The 20,747-nt window shown below is 38.8% G+C and overlaps 1 protein-coding gene across 3 annotated transcripts; it reads left to right on the top strand.

The window, feature by feature from the left end:
• The first annotated feature begins 4,490 nt into the window (after window positions 1-4,490).
• Window positions 4,491-17,700, top strand: PTGR2 (prostaglandin reductase 2). Of its 3 annotated transcripts, XM_018082556.1 has the most exons (11): window positions 6,880-6,894; window positions 8,624-8,691; window positions 9,086-9,314; window positions 9,698-9,816; window positions 10,809-11,000; window positions 11,919-12,089; window positions 13,106-13,315; window positions 14,100-14,221; window positions 15,452-15,539; window positions 16,313-16,352; window positions 17,479-17,700. In XM_018082556.1, the coding sequence occupies exons 4-11, from the start codon at window positions 9,814-9,816 to the stop codon at window positions 17,541-17,543; spliced, it is 891 nt and encodes a 296-aa protein (XP_017938045.1). In that variant the 5' UTR covers window positions 6,880-6,894; window positions 8,624-8,691; window positions 9,086-9,314; window positions 9,698-9,813; the 3' UTR covers window positions 17,544-17,700. The 3 variants fall into 3 exon arrangements, with proteins under 3 accessions (XP_008924972.1, XP_017938044.1, XP_017938045.1); XM_008926724.2 differs by lacking the exons at window positions 6,880-6,894; window positions 9,086-9,314 and adding an exon at window positions 4,491-4,531; XM_018082555.1 differs by lacking the exon at window positions 9,086-9,314 and having other exon boundaries at window positions 6,821-6,894.
• Window positions 17,701-20,747: the final 3,047 nt, after the last annotated feature.

Here is a 20,747-nt window from a genome sequence, read left to right as displayed (position 1 = left end):
ATGGGTTGGGGCATTCCCAATCATTAAACATCAGAAAAACAAATTATCATTAAAAGTAGCAATTGCTTCTTATCTGTATTCTTACCTGTACAGATGAAGCTCACTTTGTGATTAACCCAGCAATTAGCACCAGAAGACATTAGTCTCTTATGACAGCTAAGAGTCCACCTGCAAAACTTTCCCACAAACAACTCTGCCTCAAGCTAATGCTCAGTCCACCAGGGATACATTGTTGGATACATTGTAGGACATGCATAAATATGAACTGCAAAAGCAGAAACAATTCAGAAGTGGATGGCATAACTTGAGTCAGCTGATAACTTGCTTTCCCCAGCAGTCTACCCTTTCTAACATTTTCAGCTAACAGGTAGCTGAGCTGCTCATAAATCACTTTTAAACTGCACTCCATGACATGGGATGTCACTCTGAAGTGATGGCAGCTGAATAGCTCAATTCAACCTCAGCAGCTTTCTCAAGCTAAAATTTTTCCATTCATATATTGCATCACTTACACTGATTCAAATAGTCACTGCAAATGGCTGTAATGACCTATGGTGTTACTGTCCTCTGCTGAAGTTATTGCATCCACAGCTCAGCTGCCAGAATGAATCATCTGCAAACTCTTAAGCCGTTTCATGCAAACATGCATGGATTAGCTCAAACGACACTCAGCAGCACTTCAGGCTGTTGGCTGACATTTCATTGAGTGAACAAGGGAGGTCTCTCATTGTCTGGTCTTCTGGCTCAGCAAAGAGGGCACGAAACTTAACTGAAGACTGGTAAACTAATAGTTTAGAAAATCAGAAATATCAAGTCTACCACAGAAAATTTTGCAATAGTCTTTCCTACCGCAGCCTGAAACAGTGTTTTAGAATTTGTAGGACAAGTGAACTGATTTTGTTAGCCAAGAACATGGGGTTCACAGAGCTCTTCCACAAGGCTGCTTTGTAAATGGAGAAACACACCTTCTCTCAAGATACCTCCATCAACATTTCATCACTTCTCCAAAGAACAGTTTAAAAAATGTTTCTCTAACTTTCTGCACCCTTGGAAAAAAATGCTTCCCCACAGCAGAAGATGACATCTTGTTTTCCTATCATGAAAGAGACTTGTTACATCAAAAAGAAAGATTTAAATTGTGCTGGACTTGAGTAATCTAATTGATCATTCCTATGCACAGAATCCATGAAGGTTGTTTCCTGAGAGACCTCATAAACCGCTTCGCTCCCTAACACATAGGCTAAAGCGTCTGGTGTCATTTAAAGCTCATGCAAACCCCAGAGGATTTTGATTGCCAAAACCCACCTGCACTTCAATTACATAAGCAACATCTGTATTATTCATCTAGACAGATTTAAAGACTACTTATTATAGTGACATTTATTAAAAATAACAAAGAAAGGGCACACATCTGCCAAGAGCGAGTTACCCATGAACATGGCAATGTGTAAAAGGTGAATTATTAAGATGTAGACTCATCAAAATGACCCATGAGCCCAGCAAATCTTGGAAAATGAACAGGATTACTTTATACTTTAAAAACATCTAAGCCTCACAGTATAGGCAGAACATGTAACTTTGTTTCTATATTAAGGGCAGGTAAACAGGAACAAAAAGGTAATTTGGAGTCAGACAGTCAGTTAAAGAAGGCAAAAAAAAAAGAAATCCTGGAGACTTTGATTTTTGACTTCTATTTTAACTATTGCTTTTGGCTTCACTAAAATTGATGGCAATATGATTTTTACCACTGAACAAGGCAGCTGTTTCACTTTTACAGTTTGTCCAAGTTTACACATGATTTTGCGAGGTAATGACTTTGTATCCATGAGCCTTTTTTGGTTTTTGTTTCCTCTTTGTTCTAAAAGGATCAAATGGGACTAATTTTTTATCCCACTAGGTGACCAAGAAATGTTTTTACTTTCTCAAATTTGCCTGAAGTTGGTCAGAGAATACCTCGAGGATCTGTTCAGTGAAGTAAGGCTCAACTGAATGACATTCCCTATTTGGGTAGGCAGCAATAGTTTGTTGACAATTACCTCAACCATCTCCCAGCTCAAACACATCTTCCATTTCATCTCTGCCCCATCTCTGATTGACTTTAAAATTATTACATCCAGGTTGGTGTAGCCTTATTTATAAGTGGTAACAACCCTTAATATCTGTTATGTAACAACTATTCTAAAATGGCCTGCTTGCTTAGACAGTTTTATTTCACATAAGGGGTGAATTTGTGTGTTTGAGTCTGAGGTGCATCAAGCTGAACCACAAAAAGGGATTTTTAGAGTAGAAACTGTATCCAGAAGGCAAGTCAGTGCAGAATAGCTACTGCAGTGTAAGTACACACCTAAGCTTATTTTATAATAGCTTCACTTAACAATTACTTAACAAAAGAGACAAGGGGGAGGTGAGCGTGACCATAAGGGTTAAACAGCAAAATGCAGATGATTGCTGTAACTACCTTCCAGGATAACCTTGTTCATGGAGGAAACACAGCCAGTCTGCTAGGCAAGAGAATGTAGGGTTGTACAGAACTTTTGAAATACTATTTAATGTGTTTGGGTTTAGGGTTTTGGGGTTTTTTTTTTGGTATTTTTATAAAATACCTAAAGTTGTATTGTGGTCATATAATACAGAGGAAAAAGATAGGTACATGTGCCTTTATAGAGCATACCTTTTCCCTTTCCCCATTTTTCTTTCAATTATTACTAGTTATTGAGATACACAACTTCTAAATTAACTGGGTGCTCTCCAGTAATACATTCATTTTCCTGTTTGCTCACGTAGTGACACGTAACATTGTTTTCTGAAATAATTATTTCTGTAATAATTGTGCTGCTTTTTTCTTGCACAAGTATGAGGCAAGTCAGTGCTCATTCATTTGAATGCAGGCCTCCTACATGCAAGATATGCCCATCCGAAACTATGAAGACATATTCAACCCTGAAGACCTGCTTTCAGTGCATTGCAGTCACAATAAGTTGACCTGTCATTAGATCAACTGATTCAAGTTGGGGAAAAAAAAAAGTATGGAGGTATAAATGCCCTTATTAAGACTTAATTTTTCACCCCCTAGACCATCTCAGTTCCAATTATGTCATTTTAACTAATGTGAAATGCAAAGTTTTATATATTATGGTGGCACAAATAAAAACCATATTACAGTGCCATGGGTAAAGCTACAACAGAAAGGCTTTGCCTGCCTTTATGTGAGAGGCAGAGTACAAAGTCATTGGGATTATTAGTCAGAGCTTTTCCAGTCTTAAGTGGTCACTCCAAGCTTTGCAGTAATTGCCACCGACTCAGTGGCCACTTCACAGACCTGTTTGCCCTTCCAGCATGGTGAGTCACTATGACATAGGGCATACACATAGGAATCCTGTCAGGCAGTGCCAAGGACCTAAGCCCCATCCCAGGAAAGTTATGGCTCTTCCTGCAGCCTCTTTTTTGAAGAAAAATCGTGTATATAGTAAACACATTATATTGCACACAACAGCAATTTTACTGGAATTTTAGGAATGGCTATAAACAGCCCTATATCACAGCAATGAACAGAATCTCATCCACTGGAATACGCAAGGAGCAAACATCTCCTGGTGTTAACTGTGCTCTCAAAGAAAAAACCCTCACAAACTCTAAGCGCCTTTTCTCAGTGACTCAGTTTAATAAATTGAAGCGCTAGGTCCTGCACTTAGGTCACAACCACCCCATGCAGCACCACGGGCTTAGGGAAGAGTGGCTGGAAAATGCCCAGTGGAAAAGTACCTGGGGTGCTGGTCGACAGCAGCTGAACAGAAGCCAGCAGTGTGCCCAGGTGGCCAAGAAGGCCAATGGCATCGTGGCTTGTATCAGAAATAGCGTGGCCAGCAGGAGCCGGGCAGTGACTGTTCCCCTGTACTCGGCACTGGTGAGGCCACACCTCGAGTCCTGTTTGTACTGGCCCTCTCTCTTCAACAGGGACATTGAGGTGCTGAAGTGAGTCTAGAGAGGGGCAACAGAGCTGGTGAAGGGCCTTATGAGAAGCAGCTGAGGGAGCTGGGCTTGTTTAGCCTGGAGAAAAGGAGGCTCAAGGTGTAGTGAGGTGGGGGTTGGCCTCTTCTCCCAGGCAACAAGTGACTGGATGAGAGGACATAGTCTCAAGTTGCACCAAGGTAGGCTCAGGTTGACATCAGGAAGAATTTCTTCACGGACAGCGTTGTCAGGTATTGGAACAGACTTCCCAAGGAGGTAGTGGAGTCACCATTCCTGGAGGTGTTCAAGAAACGACTGGACGTGGCACTTAGTGCCATGGTCTAGTTGACAAGGTGTAGATCTGTCAAAGGTTGGACTCGATAATCTTGGAGGCCTTTTCCAGCCGTAACGACTCAATATGATTGTGTGTGACTGCGATTCAGACGACGAGCCGCCATCCCCCCCCAGCTCGGGCCATCGCCGCTTTAAGGGGGTGTCCCAGCGTTTCCCTGTTTAAGGCCCGCGCGCGCGCGGCGGGCCCGGGGCGGTGCCGGTTGTGGTCGGGCGGTCGGGGCGGCTCAAGGTGAGCGGGAATTTCGGGGGAACTGGGGAATGGAGCCGTGCCCAGGGTCCGCCGGGGGGAGCTCGGCAGAGTCCACTCGGTCCTCCTTCCCGGGAGTCGTTTCGTCAGGGATTAGCGCCTCCTCGCTGCGGGGCAGGCGGGGACACAGGTGTGGCGCTTGGAAGAGGCTGCTGGGATTGCCCGATCCCTGGAACGAGAGCGGGAATGGAGCTTTACTGAGCTCCGGGATGCCGGGGCGGTGGAGCGGTCACGGAGGAGAGGAGAGGAGCCCACGGCACCTCCAGATGAGCCCGCAGGACCGACCCCCCTGCGCTGCCTCTCCCCCTCTCGGTTTCCCTCTCCGGGGCTGTTCCGCCTGCAGCTTCTGACACTGGTCACGACCTGCCTGCAGGGGCTCCTCCACCTTGGGCAGCAGTGATTTCTAACGGGGTCTTTAGGCATACCTGCGAAAGTGGATAATCAGTGCGCTCTCTGGGATTGCTCTCACGTGGGAGCCTGCATACTGCACCATAGGCTGCCCCCAAAAAAATCCCGTCAGGTGATACACCTGCCTTTCTGGGAACAGTCTACATTCCTCATGTGAAATTCTGCTAAGAAAAAAATAGGCCTTGTGTATATATACTATATAAATATATGGTATTTAAAAATAATTTTCAGCAACTCCAATACAACTATTTATATATAAAAAAAAGCCTAAGATGCTGTACCTGAGAACTTTTAGTTTTGGGTTTTTTTGGCACCTAAATCTGAAAAAGTAAAGTTTATATAGTCCTATTGTAGGTAGATATGAATGTGTATACTTACTGGAACTTTTGCTCTGTATGTCAGTGAAATCTGATAAAAAGCTCAAAAATATTAGGCTTCTTGGAATATAAAAAAAAAAAAAAAGATGGCTGGATCAAGGTTCTACTACTGTGGTAATTCTTTCTTTTTCATCTGCTTCTTTCTTGGAGGAAAGACTGCATCTTTCCTCAGCCCTTAACAGTGTGTCAGAAAGCCCACATGAAGAAAACTGTGGGAGGAACTTCACACCGGAGAATTCAGTGATAAGACATAGAACATTAGGAAATCTGGATTTATTAGTTCAGTTCATGAAAGTACTCAACCTTTTTATGGCATGTGCTTTTCTCCATTCATGACAGTTAGTATTGATTCTGGCTTGTGATTAATTAATATTCATCAAATGTAGAGCTCCTTAGGGATGTGGTGAAGACTTTGGTACTTAATCCACTACATTTTCTTTTCCATTTCCATTTACCTCACCTTACTAGTTACACTTTTGTGTTTTTTTTTCTTTTTGACCAGTCATTCCTGTCTCCATTTCCTTGGTTCTGTCCCATTCATCATTCCCAGTTTCTTCAGTTCTCTCTCCCCATGCTGTTTCTCTTTTGTGTGCTTTACTGACCTTTAAGTTGCTATTCTTGCCACGTTTCTCTGTTCTGATTCCTAGTCCCAGTTCTTCTTCTCATCTTTCTTTCTTGCGCATTCCTCATTCAGAGTCATTCTTTCCTGAAATTTCTTTTCTTGAGTTTCCTCTGAGGATCCTTGCTCCAGCCATTTTAACACTGCAGTTTCAGAAGACTTCCAAATATTCTTGTCCTCTGTTTAAATTGACTGCTTTCTTCCTTCATGCTGCCTGGGCCTAATACAGGGCAACCTTCTCTTCCTTTTCCTTTTTTTTTTCTAACTAGGCTGCACGTGGCATGGGCTTTAACAACTTGAAAGCAGGTGAATCATTCTGGCAAAATATATGTAACTGAAAAGCGTGTCTTACAGGCAGTCTCAGAAACAAGAAGTTCTAGGAACCAAGCCTAGGACAAATGAACAAACTGGAGCATTTTAGCATTGAGGAATTTATTTAATGCTTTTAAAAGGAGTTGTTGTGTGTGTCTGCAAAAATGGGGAAAGGCAAGGGAGCAAAGGGATAAGAATAAAACTGGGCTAAAACATACTTATACTCCCATGCAGATACTGCTGTTGTGCTGCTTAATGGTCCTGTTGTACTTATAGTATGGGTCAGATAGTGTAAACTTGGCATAGAATGATGATGTTAAAACTTGCTATTGATTTTTACTCTATTTGATGTTAAAGTGTAAAACCAACTCAGATTGCTTTTGCTTGGAAAAGCTAAACAATGCTAATGTGTGTTGCTTTGTGTTGTCTTTTAAAAAAAACAAGAGTCAAAAGCATCCTTCATGTTGGCATTATGCATGTATTGGAAAAGATTGTGTATATGATACAAATCCCCTTTATTTCACTTTTAAAAAATCTGTTCTCTCTCTCCAAAAGCTTTCCTCAGTTTACAGTGCTAAAGGATGGTGCCTCTACTTATTTTCTTAAGTCACTTGTGTATTGTTTATAAGGTGAGGAAAGCTTGATTTACAGTATGCTGTGGTGTTAGTGTGACCATTTGCTTGCATAATGGTGTTGCTGACTTCCACTGTAAGTGCACTCATATTTAGAAATAAATGGTCCATCTGCAGTGTTGTATTTATTGTGACAGTTATCATAAAATGAGTGACAATTCACTTACCAGCTTAGCTTTCTGTCCACCCACTCACAATGTCTGGAAGATCTTCAAATTAAATTAGTACACATGCTCCTCAAACAAAAGCTGTGAGAATGACCAGGGAAATAAACAGCATTTTTGTTCCCTCAAAATGTCAGGCATTCAAAGAAGTAGTCAAAACTTATATTGGATACTTTTTCCACTCTTTTTCTAGTCTTTTTCCAGACTGTTCTAAATTGTTTTGTCCAAAGAACTCTGCAGGTCACTTATTTTTCGCTGATGTGATACTGTAAAGACACATTTGAGGTTCTTTCATTATAGCTTGTAGCCTCCTTAGGTCTTGAAATACTGAAAAGAAATTAACTCTAGAATAAATGTTGCCAAATAAGTAGCTTTTCAAGTGCAAACACAATCAAGTGCTCAACCTTTATCTTTTTTTTTTTTTTAATAAGATACTTGTGTTTTGAGTCAGTTGTGGGTTTTAGAGGAGAGGGAAAGGCCAGGGACACCTTTTCTCCTGATAACTCTTTAATTATGTTTTCAGGACTCCAGGCTGTAGTTTTTGATGGTTTGTGAGTGCTGTAATGTAAACGCTGTAACGATACAGAAGAAGGTTCTGTATTTTGCAGTGTTCAAAGAATAAAGGTGTTGGATAAGTGGTGATGACGTACTCTTTCAGGGCTCATCTTTTAGCTTCACTCCAATTTGCCATTCTTGTCAGCAAAATAAACATTATGACAAAGACATCAGCTATCATGTTTCATTCCATAATGTCCTTGGTTCATGTGGATGTTGTTTATTTATGACACTCTGCTGAGAACAGTAGTAACACTTTTATTTTGTATTAGCTCTGAAAGCATGTAAGATCATGATTTTTCTCCTGTTAAATCAGTTTAATTCCCTCTTAATCACTTTGCATCTCACAGGTGCAAGACCACAGATTTACAGTCCTCTTTTAAACAGTTTAAAGTCAAGGAAAAATTATTCTGTAGATCAGATCAAGTGGAAATCTAATTCTTTCTTATCTCTGGGCCAGACCATTTCTTAGGAGAAAATGCACTGCTAGTAGAAAGAATTACTGTTTCACACAACACATCTTACCCAACAATCTCTTTTTATCAAGTACCTGCAAACTGATATTCTGAAGTGCCTGTGTGCCTTTTATTGAGTGGCACCTGACTTTGCATGCAAAGCTGTCTCTGTGTCTTTTGGGTGGGAACAGAGTATTCTCAGTCAGCACCCGAAAGCGAATCAAACACATTTCCTGAAACCTGGTAGGAGGTGGTGATGGTCTTAAAGGAGCATGGGACAGTATAATTTTCAGTCTTTCCAGCATGTGCTACTGCAAAGTTGTATAAAATCTGGGCTTTAACAAGATATACAGGGAAACTCCTTACTCACACATTTATTTATTTTATGTGTGAGGTTGGTTTAAATGATTCCTTATATGATTCTTGGGCATGGATGCTGAAGCTGGTGGGGCCCGTGTTTCATCCACAGTTTCCAAATTCTTTTTTTGCCCCATATTCTTTTTTTGAAGAAAACTTATGTTTCAGTCCTTCAAACAACATTTTCTTTTGTAGAAATCCAGTGCGAAATTGCTGCAAAGCAGGGATGATTATACAGAGAGTAGTGCTGAATTCACGGCCTGGTATGTATTTCTCTCCGATAAAGAAGCCATTGTGTGTTATGGTTGCCTTATGCTCCAACATGGTGAGGGTAGAAACAGGCTCTAACATGAGATATTGGCATTTGAATGCCTTAATATTGCATGCAGCAATAAATAAAGTTTATTGTGAAGTGCTTTTTATTTAGTCCATATATACAGATTTCTAAACTCTTGGGTGAGTAAATTTTCTGTTGTAGAAGACATTAAGTTTTGCAGGGAGTATTGTATGCTGCTTAATGCCAATATAGTCCTAAGCAGTAAGAATTGTTGTTTGACCTGCAAATAAGTCTTTCAAAATGTTACAACAGTAGCCTGCTGGAGTTGTGCAGTCACTCTGACTTAAAATATACACGCGTGTCTGACTGTCTCCTTTTAGTGCCAGTGGTTCCAGTTGTCAGTCTGATTGATCTGCTGCATGTGGTACCAACCCGAGGATGAAGGCTCCAGTTCTGGGGCTCTTGGCACAGTTTTACAGGTGTTTCTGGGAAGCTTTAATTTAAAGAGGTCTGTCTGTATATGCAAAGGGATGCTCTTGAAGCATATGCATGTGCAGTGGCTGTGATCTGTATTCCCTCAATCCTGCTTGTGTCAAAAGAGGCAGAAAGGTGAGAGTTTAAAACTGGTTAAAATTTATGGTCATTTGCTATTGGCAGAATAGTGCATGATGATTTTGTTGTGTGTGAGAAGTCCCAGTGCATATCTTAGTTTTGACCACTAGGGGCTTTTCAGTGTATAAGAGTGTACAGAACCATTTTTAAGAATGGGAACAGTCCCTGATTTTATTTTTTTAAATTTGCCCTAATTGTTCATAACGATCATGTGTAGCAAACAGCATGGAAACTGAAAGTTGGTAGGTAGTTTTACACCTGAGTAAATATATAACCTAACTTACTCTAAAAAGGACTAACTTGAAAAAAGGCCTTCCTGTATTGATTAAGGGAAGCTCTATATTGAGTCATTTATTTGTTTGATTTTAAAATAATTCTAGGGAAGAATGGAGTGCCAGTGGCTGAAAACTTCCGACTAGAACAAAGTACAATAGCGGATACGGTCCAAGCAGGACAAGTGCGTGTTAAAACCCTCTATCTCTCTGTGGACCCTTACATGGTAGGTGACGGACTTAGGGCTAAGCCAGAATTTGTTTTATAACATACCTTCAACTCTGTACCTGTCATGATGTTTAACACTGAAGTTACTAATTATAGGACTCCAGTATATCTCTAGTATAACTTAATAATTGTATTCATTCTGATGGAGTTATGTTGGGAAGGAATTCGGCTTTAATGTGCCTTGGATATATGTAGAAATATGACTTTATAGAACCAGGAAGGGACTGTGAGCCCTGGTATACCATTACAGATTTGTTTGTATCAGCTTTTCCTTTAACCTTTAAAATTCTATAAGAATTTTGCCTTTCCTATATACGTATTTTCCAATTCTATACAATTGTAAAAATCATGTGGTTGGGAGAGTTGGGGTTGAAATGAAAGTGAAGGTGGAAGAAGAACCAAAGAGACACAGTCTGTAAAAGTTTGCTATAAAGAGAATTCTGAGCATTTATTACCTGCATAGATGGAGATAGTAGAAAAGTCTACGTTTCTGGAAAGTAGGTTTAGCTTGGGAGTTAAGAAAAAGTTTAATGATCCTGAAGTACTAACTTAGGCAACAGGGGGAGATGTAAAGAAAATACTTCTGATTTCAAGATGTTTCATTAAACAGATCTGTCAAGGATGGTCTACATATGTTTGACTGCATTTCAGTGCATAGGCATGGACTAAGTGATTTGTGGGGTGTATTTTTCAGTCCTGCATTTCTAAGATGCATTCAGTTAAGGAATGGAATTTGTAGTATTCTTGTCAGATCTGAGCCAGTTATCTTTGGTTGCATGGGTGCCTTTGAGGTAACATCTATAGAATGCGTTGGCTTTGGTAACACTGCCGGAGGAGAACAGAATGGTCCATCCTCCTTTTGTACTGAGCAAACAAGGGGAAAGATAAGACAAGATTATGAATATTTGGGGCTTATTGAGAGATTTTTGAGGAGCCCTTTGTGTTTGAAGTTTTACGTACATCTCCTCAAGTTAAAGCCTTGTCTTTCAGCGCTGCCGAATGAATGAGGACACTGGCTCCGATTACCTCCAGCCCTGGCAGCTCTCTGAAGTTGCTGATGGTGGCGGTGTTGGGGTTGTGCAGGAGAGCAAGCATGATAACTTCGCTGAAGGAGACTTTGTAACTTCCTTCACCTGGCCCTGGCAGACAGTGGCAATTCTTGATGGAAGCTTGCTACAAAAGGTAATATAAATGCAAAGCCCGGATTGTCTTTTACTATTTCTTTTACTAAACCTTTTTTTTTTTTCTAAATAACTGCTGATACTACTAGTGTTAACTACCGTTAATGATACTGGTTTTTAGTCAAAAACAAACCAACGTTATTCAAACAACTAGTTTTCAGAAGGCAGATCCAGTCATAGGTGCCAAAAGAAAAATTTAGATGCTTTTGTTGGTTAGCAGGCATGCCACTATTATTTCAGTTGTTGTTTTTTTAATAAATTTGCCTGAAACTCCTTCTGTTAATTAATTCTGATAATTATTCTAATTCTAGTAGAACTCCTGATCCATGAGAGTGTAGTTGCAAGACATGAAAAGCTTTCAACATGTTTAATTTAATTTATTTCACTCATATATGTTAGTAAAAGCTTTTACTTGAGATTTTACATCCACAGAAGAAAAAGTATTCAATATTAAGTTGAAAGTGGAGAGGGAACAGTGCACTAGATATATTGTGTTGCTCGTTCTCTTGTAACACAGAAAATTACTGTAGTTAGAGAATTTATACTTTCCAATAAACTCCTCCCTTTAGGGCTCTTTGCCACTGATCTGCAATCACAATATTTGATAAAATGGTGAATTTTCATTCCTTATAGGGATTGTTCACTTGCTGGAAACTTCTTGTCTCCCAACTGCTTTTTGACACTTTCATAATTTAAATTTTTGTGAGTGGCTTTGTTTAAAAACTTTTTCTAAAACTATGGAAATATAAAGTTTTTGTATGAACTTGTTGTTAGGATAGAGCTAGTCTAGAGATAGCTCCTCCCTGCCAGTTGTGCCTTGCCTGGAAAATATCCTGAGTTAGTCTTCTATCCTCAGGCAGTCAAACAGCAAAACTCACCTTAAAAGCAAATGAAGACCACACGCGTTTCTGTTTTGTAGCTTGTTCCACAGCTTGTAAATGGACGCCTTTCCTACTTTCTTGGTGCAGCTGGGATCACAGGACTGACGGCCCTGCTGGGTGTCAGGGAGAAGGGACACGTGGCTGTGGGTGCAAATCAGACAATGGTGGTGAGCGGAGCAGCCGGTGCTTGTGGCTCTTTGGCTGGCCAGGTAGGATGGGCTTAAGACACATGAACATACTCTGTGACCGAGTTTTGTCTTCTGGAACATGCTGAAACATGCTGGTTACTAAACACGTGGATAAAATCATTGTAAACATGAGTAGGTATAACCACATGGGAAGAGCCAGTTTCACAGATTTGGCACACACTCTCACTGGGAAAGATTTTAGATGTGAAACTAAGTGTCATGAAACTGGGATAGGAGAGAGCAGCCCATGGTGATCACTTGTTGCTAGCATAAGTAAAGTAGATGGTGTAAATACCTGTATTTTTATATATTTAAATAGTAGCCTGCCACCTCAACATTCTTTGTATTGACTAGAGACTTTAATTTTTTTTCTGTGGTCAGTAGAAAAAAATGTGGTAAACCCTTCTTTGTGCTGTGTTCTGTGACATTCTTTGTGTTTTGAGGTTTACAGCCGTTTTGTCCTCCTCAGTTTGCTTTGCACACTGTTGCAGTGTGTATATGCATATCTACAAATATATATATATAATACATACTCATATATACACAAACACAATAGCTATTGAGCAAGCTTTAGACTTACTAATAGAGAGAAGCTACGAAGAAACAATGCATAAGCAAATGGATGAAGAATGTATTTACATTCATTATTGTCTAATTTTTTCCCTTTTATTAGCTAAGTTATGTTACTTAGCAGATGTAATTGTATACTATATTTGGTTCTCAAGTACTACCAGTCATTGGTGACTCCACAAATTAAATCTTCTGCAGTCAGTGAGTTATGGAAAGATGGCAAATTGTACCTGCCCCTTATCTAGGTGTGAGGAGGGAGTGACAAGAGGCAATTGTGTCACATGGGATAGGGGCATGCACTGGACTTTGCTGCCTGCAGTTTAGTGGATGGGGGATAACTGTAACATTCTCTAAGGTCCCCTTTCTCCCACTGGTACCTGTATGCAGATGAATGGTTTGACTTGTCTTTATAGTTTGGGGGTTTTAGTTGGTTTGTTGTTATTTTTTTTTTAACTGTATGCCTACAGATTGGCCGTCTGGAGGGCTGCTCTAGAGTGGTGGGAATCGCTGGCACAGATGAAAAATGCTCCATTTTGGTCCAAGAAATGGGGTTTGATGCTGCTATCAATTACAAGAAGGGAAATGTAGCAGAACAGCTACGTGAACTCTGCCCAGGCGGCGTGGATGTTTACTTTGACAATGTTGGTGGAGACATCAGTGATACGGTTATTAGTCAGGTGATTATTCCAGCTGTCAGGCTTATTCTAGTTATTCTGCAGTGTCTGCATGCCCAGCTTTGAATCAATTCATACTAGAGTCCATCCTGTAATACAGCAGAGCAGATTTTCCACTTCAGTGATCTAATCCAGGTGCCGATCCTGGTCTTGAGGAGAAAGCAGATATTTGAAATCAGTATCTGTCATTTGGACTAACCTGGCAGTACAGTAATTGAAACACGATTTCTGCTTCTTGTCTCTCACATCTTAGGCCAGGAGACTTGGTAATATTCTATAAAAATTTTGTCTATCAGCACAGTAATCTTGTCTTTTGCCAGCTTTCGTTTTCTGGCTTGATGCAAGACTAGTTCTGCAGGGCCTCCATAAAGACTTCATTGTTAACATACAACCACTCTGTGTCGTGACAGGGAGGCTTCGGTGGCAATGCCATCTTTGGGAGTTCTAAATCACAGCTGTATCCAACAGCTGTATTAAATTTCTCTGTCCTATTATCCCTCTTCTGAAAAAAGGGCACACAGTAAGATAACAATTTCTCATATTCCTTTTATTTAGTGCCTTTTAAAATTACAGTAGGCTGTATAGCATTTATTTTTCCACTATTGCCTTACATTTACCCATTTGAGTGCTGTCATAGGTTGAATGAGACTGCATGCAATTTTCCCACTCTTTTACAGGAAGTGTGGTTCATGTGAAAGTTTTGCAATATAATCTATTGCATCTCTGAAAAATTTAGTTTTTGAGGCAGAGGAATGTAATTTTTCCCACTTTGTGCTGTCCCAAACAGATGAATCAGAACAGCCATATCATCCTGTGTGGACAGATTTCTCAATATAACAAAGATGTGCCTTATCCTCCTCCGCTGCCTCCTGACATAGAAAAAATACGGAAAGAAAGGAACATCACAAGGTACATTTCTCCTCCAGAACTAATGACCAGGTTCCAGGTCGATTGCACATGTGTTGTTGTGACTCTGATGTTTGGAAGGTAGTCTGTAGATCCTCAATAGACATGTGTAATCTGAGCAGTGTGTTGCCATGCCTAAAAAGGAAACTGTAATCACAATGTCGGTAAATCCCTTCTCTTACATTTATCTTTATCAGCATAAAAAATGGGAAGTGATGTTGTTACACATGCTCATACATATCTATTGTTACACTTTTTTTGTGATGGATAGATGTAGTCCTGGAATGTATAGCAGATTCTTTAGTACAAGAGAAGGTGTTGCTGTGGTTCTGTAATCTCCAATGTGCCTTCTCAGAGTGCCTTCTCACAAAGTGTAGTAATTCAGGCAGAGAGAAAATCAAATATTTTTTGAAGTAAGGATGCAGCTGATGCAGTTAATTTTATTGAAATTACATTTTTAGTATTTGGAGGTTTTTTTATATAATGGGACTGTAGGTGTGACATATACAGGTAAAACAGTTTTGTTATGACTCTGGGAATTGCTGAATCTCCTATCAGGATTCAGATGCAGCCAAAATAGAGATTGGGAGCCGAGTCTTAGGAGAGTTTTCAGTCATTGCATTGCAGAAAGTTGGGGAGACTTTTGATTTCTGTGCAAATGGATTGACCTCTTCTAATTAGAATTCTTTTCTTGTCCCCGTTACTCTTGTCTGCATTTCAAAAAATGGATAAAATTAGTAGAATACAGTGCAGAATTTAGTCAGTATGTTGCTAGAAGTAATTATGATTTTTGATGATCATTTCAGTTTCTTGATTGCTATAGAAAGCTGTGACAGCAGGATATGCAAAATTTTGAGTAGCCTGAAGTTAATTTATAGTCACCATCTAATTGCAGCCCCATTAATTATTCTCTCTACTACCAAAAAAAAAAGGTAAAAAATAATAGGAATTTGCTTACATTTTATGGACATTTGCTTATTCTGGTGATATCAGTTTTATTACTCTTATCTCTGATACTTTAACATAATTACTTGTCTAAGACAGATGTTTCTGTCAAGTTCCCACTGCAGGGAACTGTCACAACAAGCTGGCAAAGGTCTGAGCTACATCTCATTGTAATTTGTACTCATAACCCTTCAGTTTCAACAATGCTGTTTCCTGAAAATTTTTTGTAAATATTTTAAAATGTTTACCAGTGTTTTTTACATCAAAACTCATTCTTTTCTTTCACAGGGAAAGATTCTTAGTGTTGAACTATATGGACAAACATGAAGCTAGTATATTACAACTCTGCCAGTGGATCCAAGAGGGTAAACTGAAGGTGAGAACTTTTAGGTTTGATCTATGGTCTCTGATACTATATCCTCAGATCATGGTCTGACTACAAGAAGACCAATTTCTTTGTCCTTGGCTCTCTTACTGTGCTCAGAATTGGACAGACTTTCTTAAGAATGTGTAAGTATGATTGAAAGCTTATAAGATAGCACTGTTTTAGAAGGTACCTGTGAGGATGGTCTGACTAATATGACAGACTTCTCTAATTACATGCTGCTCATGTCTTTATTTCAGTTTTCTTTATTTCAGTATAGGGTGCACTTTTTACTTAAAGGATCAGGCCTTCAAAAATATGACTTTCAAATATCTGATCAGTTAAGTGTCCAGAATGCTTCTGAGGATCTTGTCTGATTTTTTATTTCAAGCTTTATAATCATCATTTATTATTTTGTGATAGGTATGTGCTTAATCTATACCTTCAGACAGAGGTCTGTCTGAATTAGTTTTTGTTTCTTCTAGTGATCAGTAAATTTTCCTGGGAAAATCCTGAGATGTGAAATTTTGGCAGAGGCAGGGATCTAATTGAAGAATTAAACAGTTCCTGTTCTGAATGAAGAATTAAATCACCTGCACACTTCTGAGAAAATATCCATGTCTCTCTTGATGAAAGAGTCTGGTCCAAACAGAGCACTGTCCATTGTAGCAAGAGAAACCTTTAGATTTTGGTAGTTTCTGTGGCAGTTTCTTGGGGTGTTTCTAAGAAATGTGAAATGCTAATCTTATTTGAAAGAAACTAAAAGGACTTGTTTGCACTGACAGGTCAGAGAGACCATGGTAGAAGGCTTAGCAAACATTGGTGGTAAGATTTTTACATCATTTTCTAAGAATAATAATAAGCTTACTAAATACAATGGCATTAGAGATTAACTACCTCCTTTGTTTTATTTGGCAATTCAGATTTTTGTATTTTTCAAAACCATGATTTTTGTTATAATATTTTTAATGAGGTATTAGTTTTCTGTAAGAAAATTAATTTACATTTATAAAATCACTGAATATAAATTTAGATTTTTTTTTTTTAGGCTGCTACCTTAGCAGCTGATGATAGTCATCCTGATCTTACTGGTTTAAAGTGCTGCCTGTTTCTTAGAACTTGTGTGTGGAACTTTTAGAACTTTTGACAACTTTGAAATTATAGTTTAAAAAAACCCAATATCTAACAGAGGTTGTTATTAGATTTGCTAACAAAAAATAAAATGAAATGACCCCAAGAAAGGGCAAAGCATATTAGAGATTGCTAAAGAAAGTAAATTTTTTTCAACAGAACAAAATATGTAGCCTGTTCAAAATATTTTAACAAAGGAAATATAAAAATAAAGGAGGTCTTGTGACATGAGCCATGTGATCAAAGATGTACTGTAAGAATGCTTCCCTGTCAAGTAAGAGGAAAGAGTATGATTTAATCCATTTAGTCTTTAGTCCCACAAGATTGGAACTCATAGAATTAAGCAATAACCAAATCTTAGAGATTCCAATTTATTCTAGTCATTGCTAATTGCTGCTTACTGGTATACATATGTATTTTGAAGGAATTTGGTCAAATACAGCAGTCATATTTCATACTTTCGTATTTTGTTTATTCAAGGTATATTCTTTTATACCAGCTTCTCACACTATCATACAATATTTATAAGCCCTTTCTCTCACAAAGGCTTGTAAACCCCACAGCATTTGGGGGCTCTCCAGTCATGCCTTGTCTCTCTTTGGTGTTTGCATGACATATTACAACAGCAGCAATGTAATTGTTAATTTGTATAGGGTCAAACAGTTGCTTATAAATCAGATTTTTTTAATTATGACACAAAGCTGCCCCCAAATGGGATCTCTCCTTTTTAGGGAGCTGTTTAATACATTTGCTTCTACCATTTTTGATTTCTTTTTTAAAGGTTACTTGGCACTAACTTATTTCATTACTTCTCTTGAAGCTGCTTTCCAGTCCATGATGAGTGGAGGCAATATCGGAAAACAGATCGTCTCAGTTTCTAAGTAAAAGTCACTGGTTTGAGAAAAATAATTGCACTCTGTCTCTAATAGTGAGGAAGCTTTTACTTATACCAATTTCCATTTTTTAAATAAACCATCAAGTTGTTCTGTGTGAATTGAAAGCAGAGATTTTGGGATGCTAATAAACTAAATAGAACTGCAAACAGGAATGCAATCATTTATACTCAAAATGAGTAATACATTCTTTGAGGTGGTTTTTTACAGTTGCCAGCTATAACCCTTGCATGTATTTCATGGGTATGGTTTAAAAGTTAGAAAATCCCAGTGTTGCCCCAAACACAGGCTCATCACCTGGTCTGTGTATGATGGCACTTCACACACCAAGGCGGTAACCCTCAAAGGGCTGGCTCACCATCATCAAAACTTTACACTGTTTACACGTTTTTAGCAATCAGCATTCATGGGTTACAATTTACATGACTTTTTCATTAGTTAGTGCTCAAACCCTTATTTGCTGGTTGTATCTCTTGCTTCTCATGCTAATTATTCTGCACATAAAAGTTGCAATGTCCTATAACATGCATTTCCCTATATATGGCATCCTCCAATCTATCAATTTTATTTCCATTTCAACAGTCTGTTTTGAGAGAAATGTCTTTTATTCTTCAAACTGAGGACTGTTCTCTTTTATTCCAGCCTGCTTGGAAGGAAGTATACATAGGATAGTATTCAAAGCAAGCTAATTAAATACCTGTATATTTTAAAAGAGACTTCGGCTATGAACTGTGGTAAGTTTGTGTTGTATGAATGTAAGAAAGCAACCATAGTAATAACCACTATTAAACAGGAGTTAAAATGTTAATTTTCTTTCACATGTTATGGGTGAAAGGCTCAGTTTAATATATTTATGTTTCCAGAGTTGCATTTGTTTGTCCAAAGTACAAATTTTATTCTTTTCAACCATATTTGCTGAAGAGCTAGTCCAGAGTGAGCTCGTCTCTGGCACTGTGAGTTGGCACACCTTCCAGAAGTAATCATCCTCTAGGAAGTTATTTTGCACAACTGAAACAAACTGTGATAAAATGATAACATTCCCAGTAGTATTATTTTTACAGCAATTGCTTAGTAATCCACACAAGTCATAAATCTATTAAGAGCTGTGATGTGAGGGGTGATCCAGAGTGAGATCATGCTGAGGTATTGATTCTTTACTGTAATAAAGGCAGCCTGACTGCAGCAGCATTCCTGGAGTTAGGTAAGCTATGGAGGGCAATACAAGTTCTAGGAGCATTAGTCAAGTGCCTTTGGGAAAAAAAAAAAAAAGATGGGGACAGTCAAAGTAAACTTCATCCTGATACCCCCAATGTTTAGGATTCTCACGGAAGTATTTCTTTACCTGTGAATCCTGGTTCATGTTGCCTCCTAAGAACAAACAAAAACCAAAGAGAGAAGATTCTTTAAACCAAGTGCCCAACAGTTATAAAAAATATTTTTTTCACCTTAATTTCTCAATTATTGTAATAGTGTGGCTCTGCAGCTGTCATATATCTTGTACTGTGAGAGGTGTCATATAACAAAGGGTAACAAATAACTGGTAACAAAAATCCAGTATGCTTTGGATGTATTAGATAGTTAATCACTGGCTCTAGAAGCACTAGTATTTGTAGAGTAGGAGTTGTGTGATAGTTGTCCCTAAAGTAGGGTTATTTCATGCGGTGTGCAAGAGCCAATCAATACACTGAGTCGAGATATTTGATTTTATTGCCATACTGTAGAATAGGATGCTAGGTATCTAACACTGTTGTCCCTGAAAAGTGGAATCTTTCACCTGGTGTGCAAAGCCAGTAGATATACGAGGTTGAAGGGGGTGCTAGGTGGTAACCCCCAAAGCTAGCACATCGAAGGCCAAAAAATACAAGCATATGTATACAGTTCTGTTGAGGCAATATGGACATGATGAATCAACATCATTATTTGGCTAAGCTGCATTTGGCTTAAATTTCTGTCACCTTGATTTAAAGGTGCATTCTAAATTCATTGTACAAGTTCACTGGGTAGGGGTCTTCACAGGCGGAGAGCCTCAGCTTCAGAGGTGTGGTTTTCACATTATAACCTGCTAAGTTCATCCAGAGGACACAATTTCTTAAGTTAGTTGTAACATTTTTAAACCCCAACCTTCAGAGGCTTGTTTGGGCTGGTGTAATTGTTGCTGGTTGTAGTCTAAACTAGACACATAGTCTAGTTTAGAAAGGAGACATTGTTATAATTTTTACTATTTATACATTTTAGCAAACAAAGGAATTAGTGTCCATTTGCTACAACCTGCATAGTCTCTTATTAATTACTTCTCTACCTTCTATTAATGATTCTCTTGCTTCTCATGGTAATTAGTCTGTATACTTAGTCTTTCTTTTGAGTTGGTGGGTTTCTTGGGTTGGTGGTCTGTGAGTCGGTGGTCACGATCTCCCCCTGCCAGAATTACCTTTTACCCAGTCAGAGCCGATTTCAGCACAGTTGCTGAGTTGGCTTAATTAGTTTCTTCCTTATCTTGGAGGTTCTGCATGTCCCTGTGGCCCGTAAATTCTCCATTCTTCGTGTCTGCCATCAGTGGTACATCCTTCTTCCCAAGCTTTGTTAACCTCCCACTGTGTCTGAGATCTTTCAAGCATGCCGAGCCCTAAACTGTCAAGGCCAACAAGTAATTTGTCTTTCTAGCACCTGGACATCGCTTAGAGCTGGCTTGTTCGCTGCTGTTTCTTGGATTAAATCTTCTTTCTTGTTGATTTGGTGTGAAAGTATAAAAAAGATTAAACATCAAAGAACATCTTTTCTTAAGAAAATTTTCATGTATCTCACATTTTGCACCAATAAGGCAGGACTCTGTGTCATAACCCTCTTCTCATTCCCTGTAACTCTCTGGGCAAATTGTTCACTATTTCTTATTCATGTTATGCATTTCACAGCATCTTGGATGTAATTCACCGATGAACAGAATAATTCCTTCATAAGCAAACAGAACAACATGAAAAATTACACATACTTTTTCTGAGGGACTTGAAAACAAAAAAGACAACCAAATGCATTTGGAAGACACTGTCAGATTTTTTTTCTTTCCAAATAATAATTTCAAGTGTACTTTTAGGTAATTTAAAATGGGAATGAACTACTTTAAGTGAGCTCCTCCATGCAGATTAGAAAACCCAACCAAAGCAACCCTAGAGTATTGTAATAGAAGCTTTTATACTATGAA

Source organism: Manacus vitellinus, unplaced genomic scaffold (assembly GCF_001715985.3).
Source record: "Manacus vitellinus isolate BGI_N305 unplaced genomic scaffold, ASM171598v3 scaffold_6_pilon, whole genome shotgun sequence".
NCBI classification, from domain to species: domain Eukaryota; kingdom Metazoa; phylum Chordata; class Aves; order Passeriformes; family Pipridae; genus Manacus; species Manacus vitellinus.
This window is presented reverse-complemented; position numbering and strand designations above follow the sequence as displayed.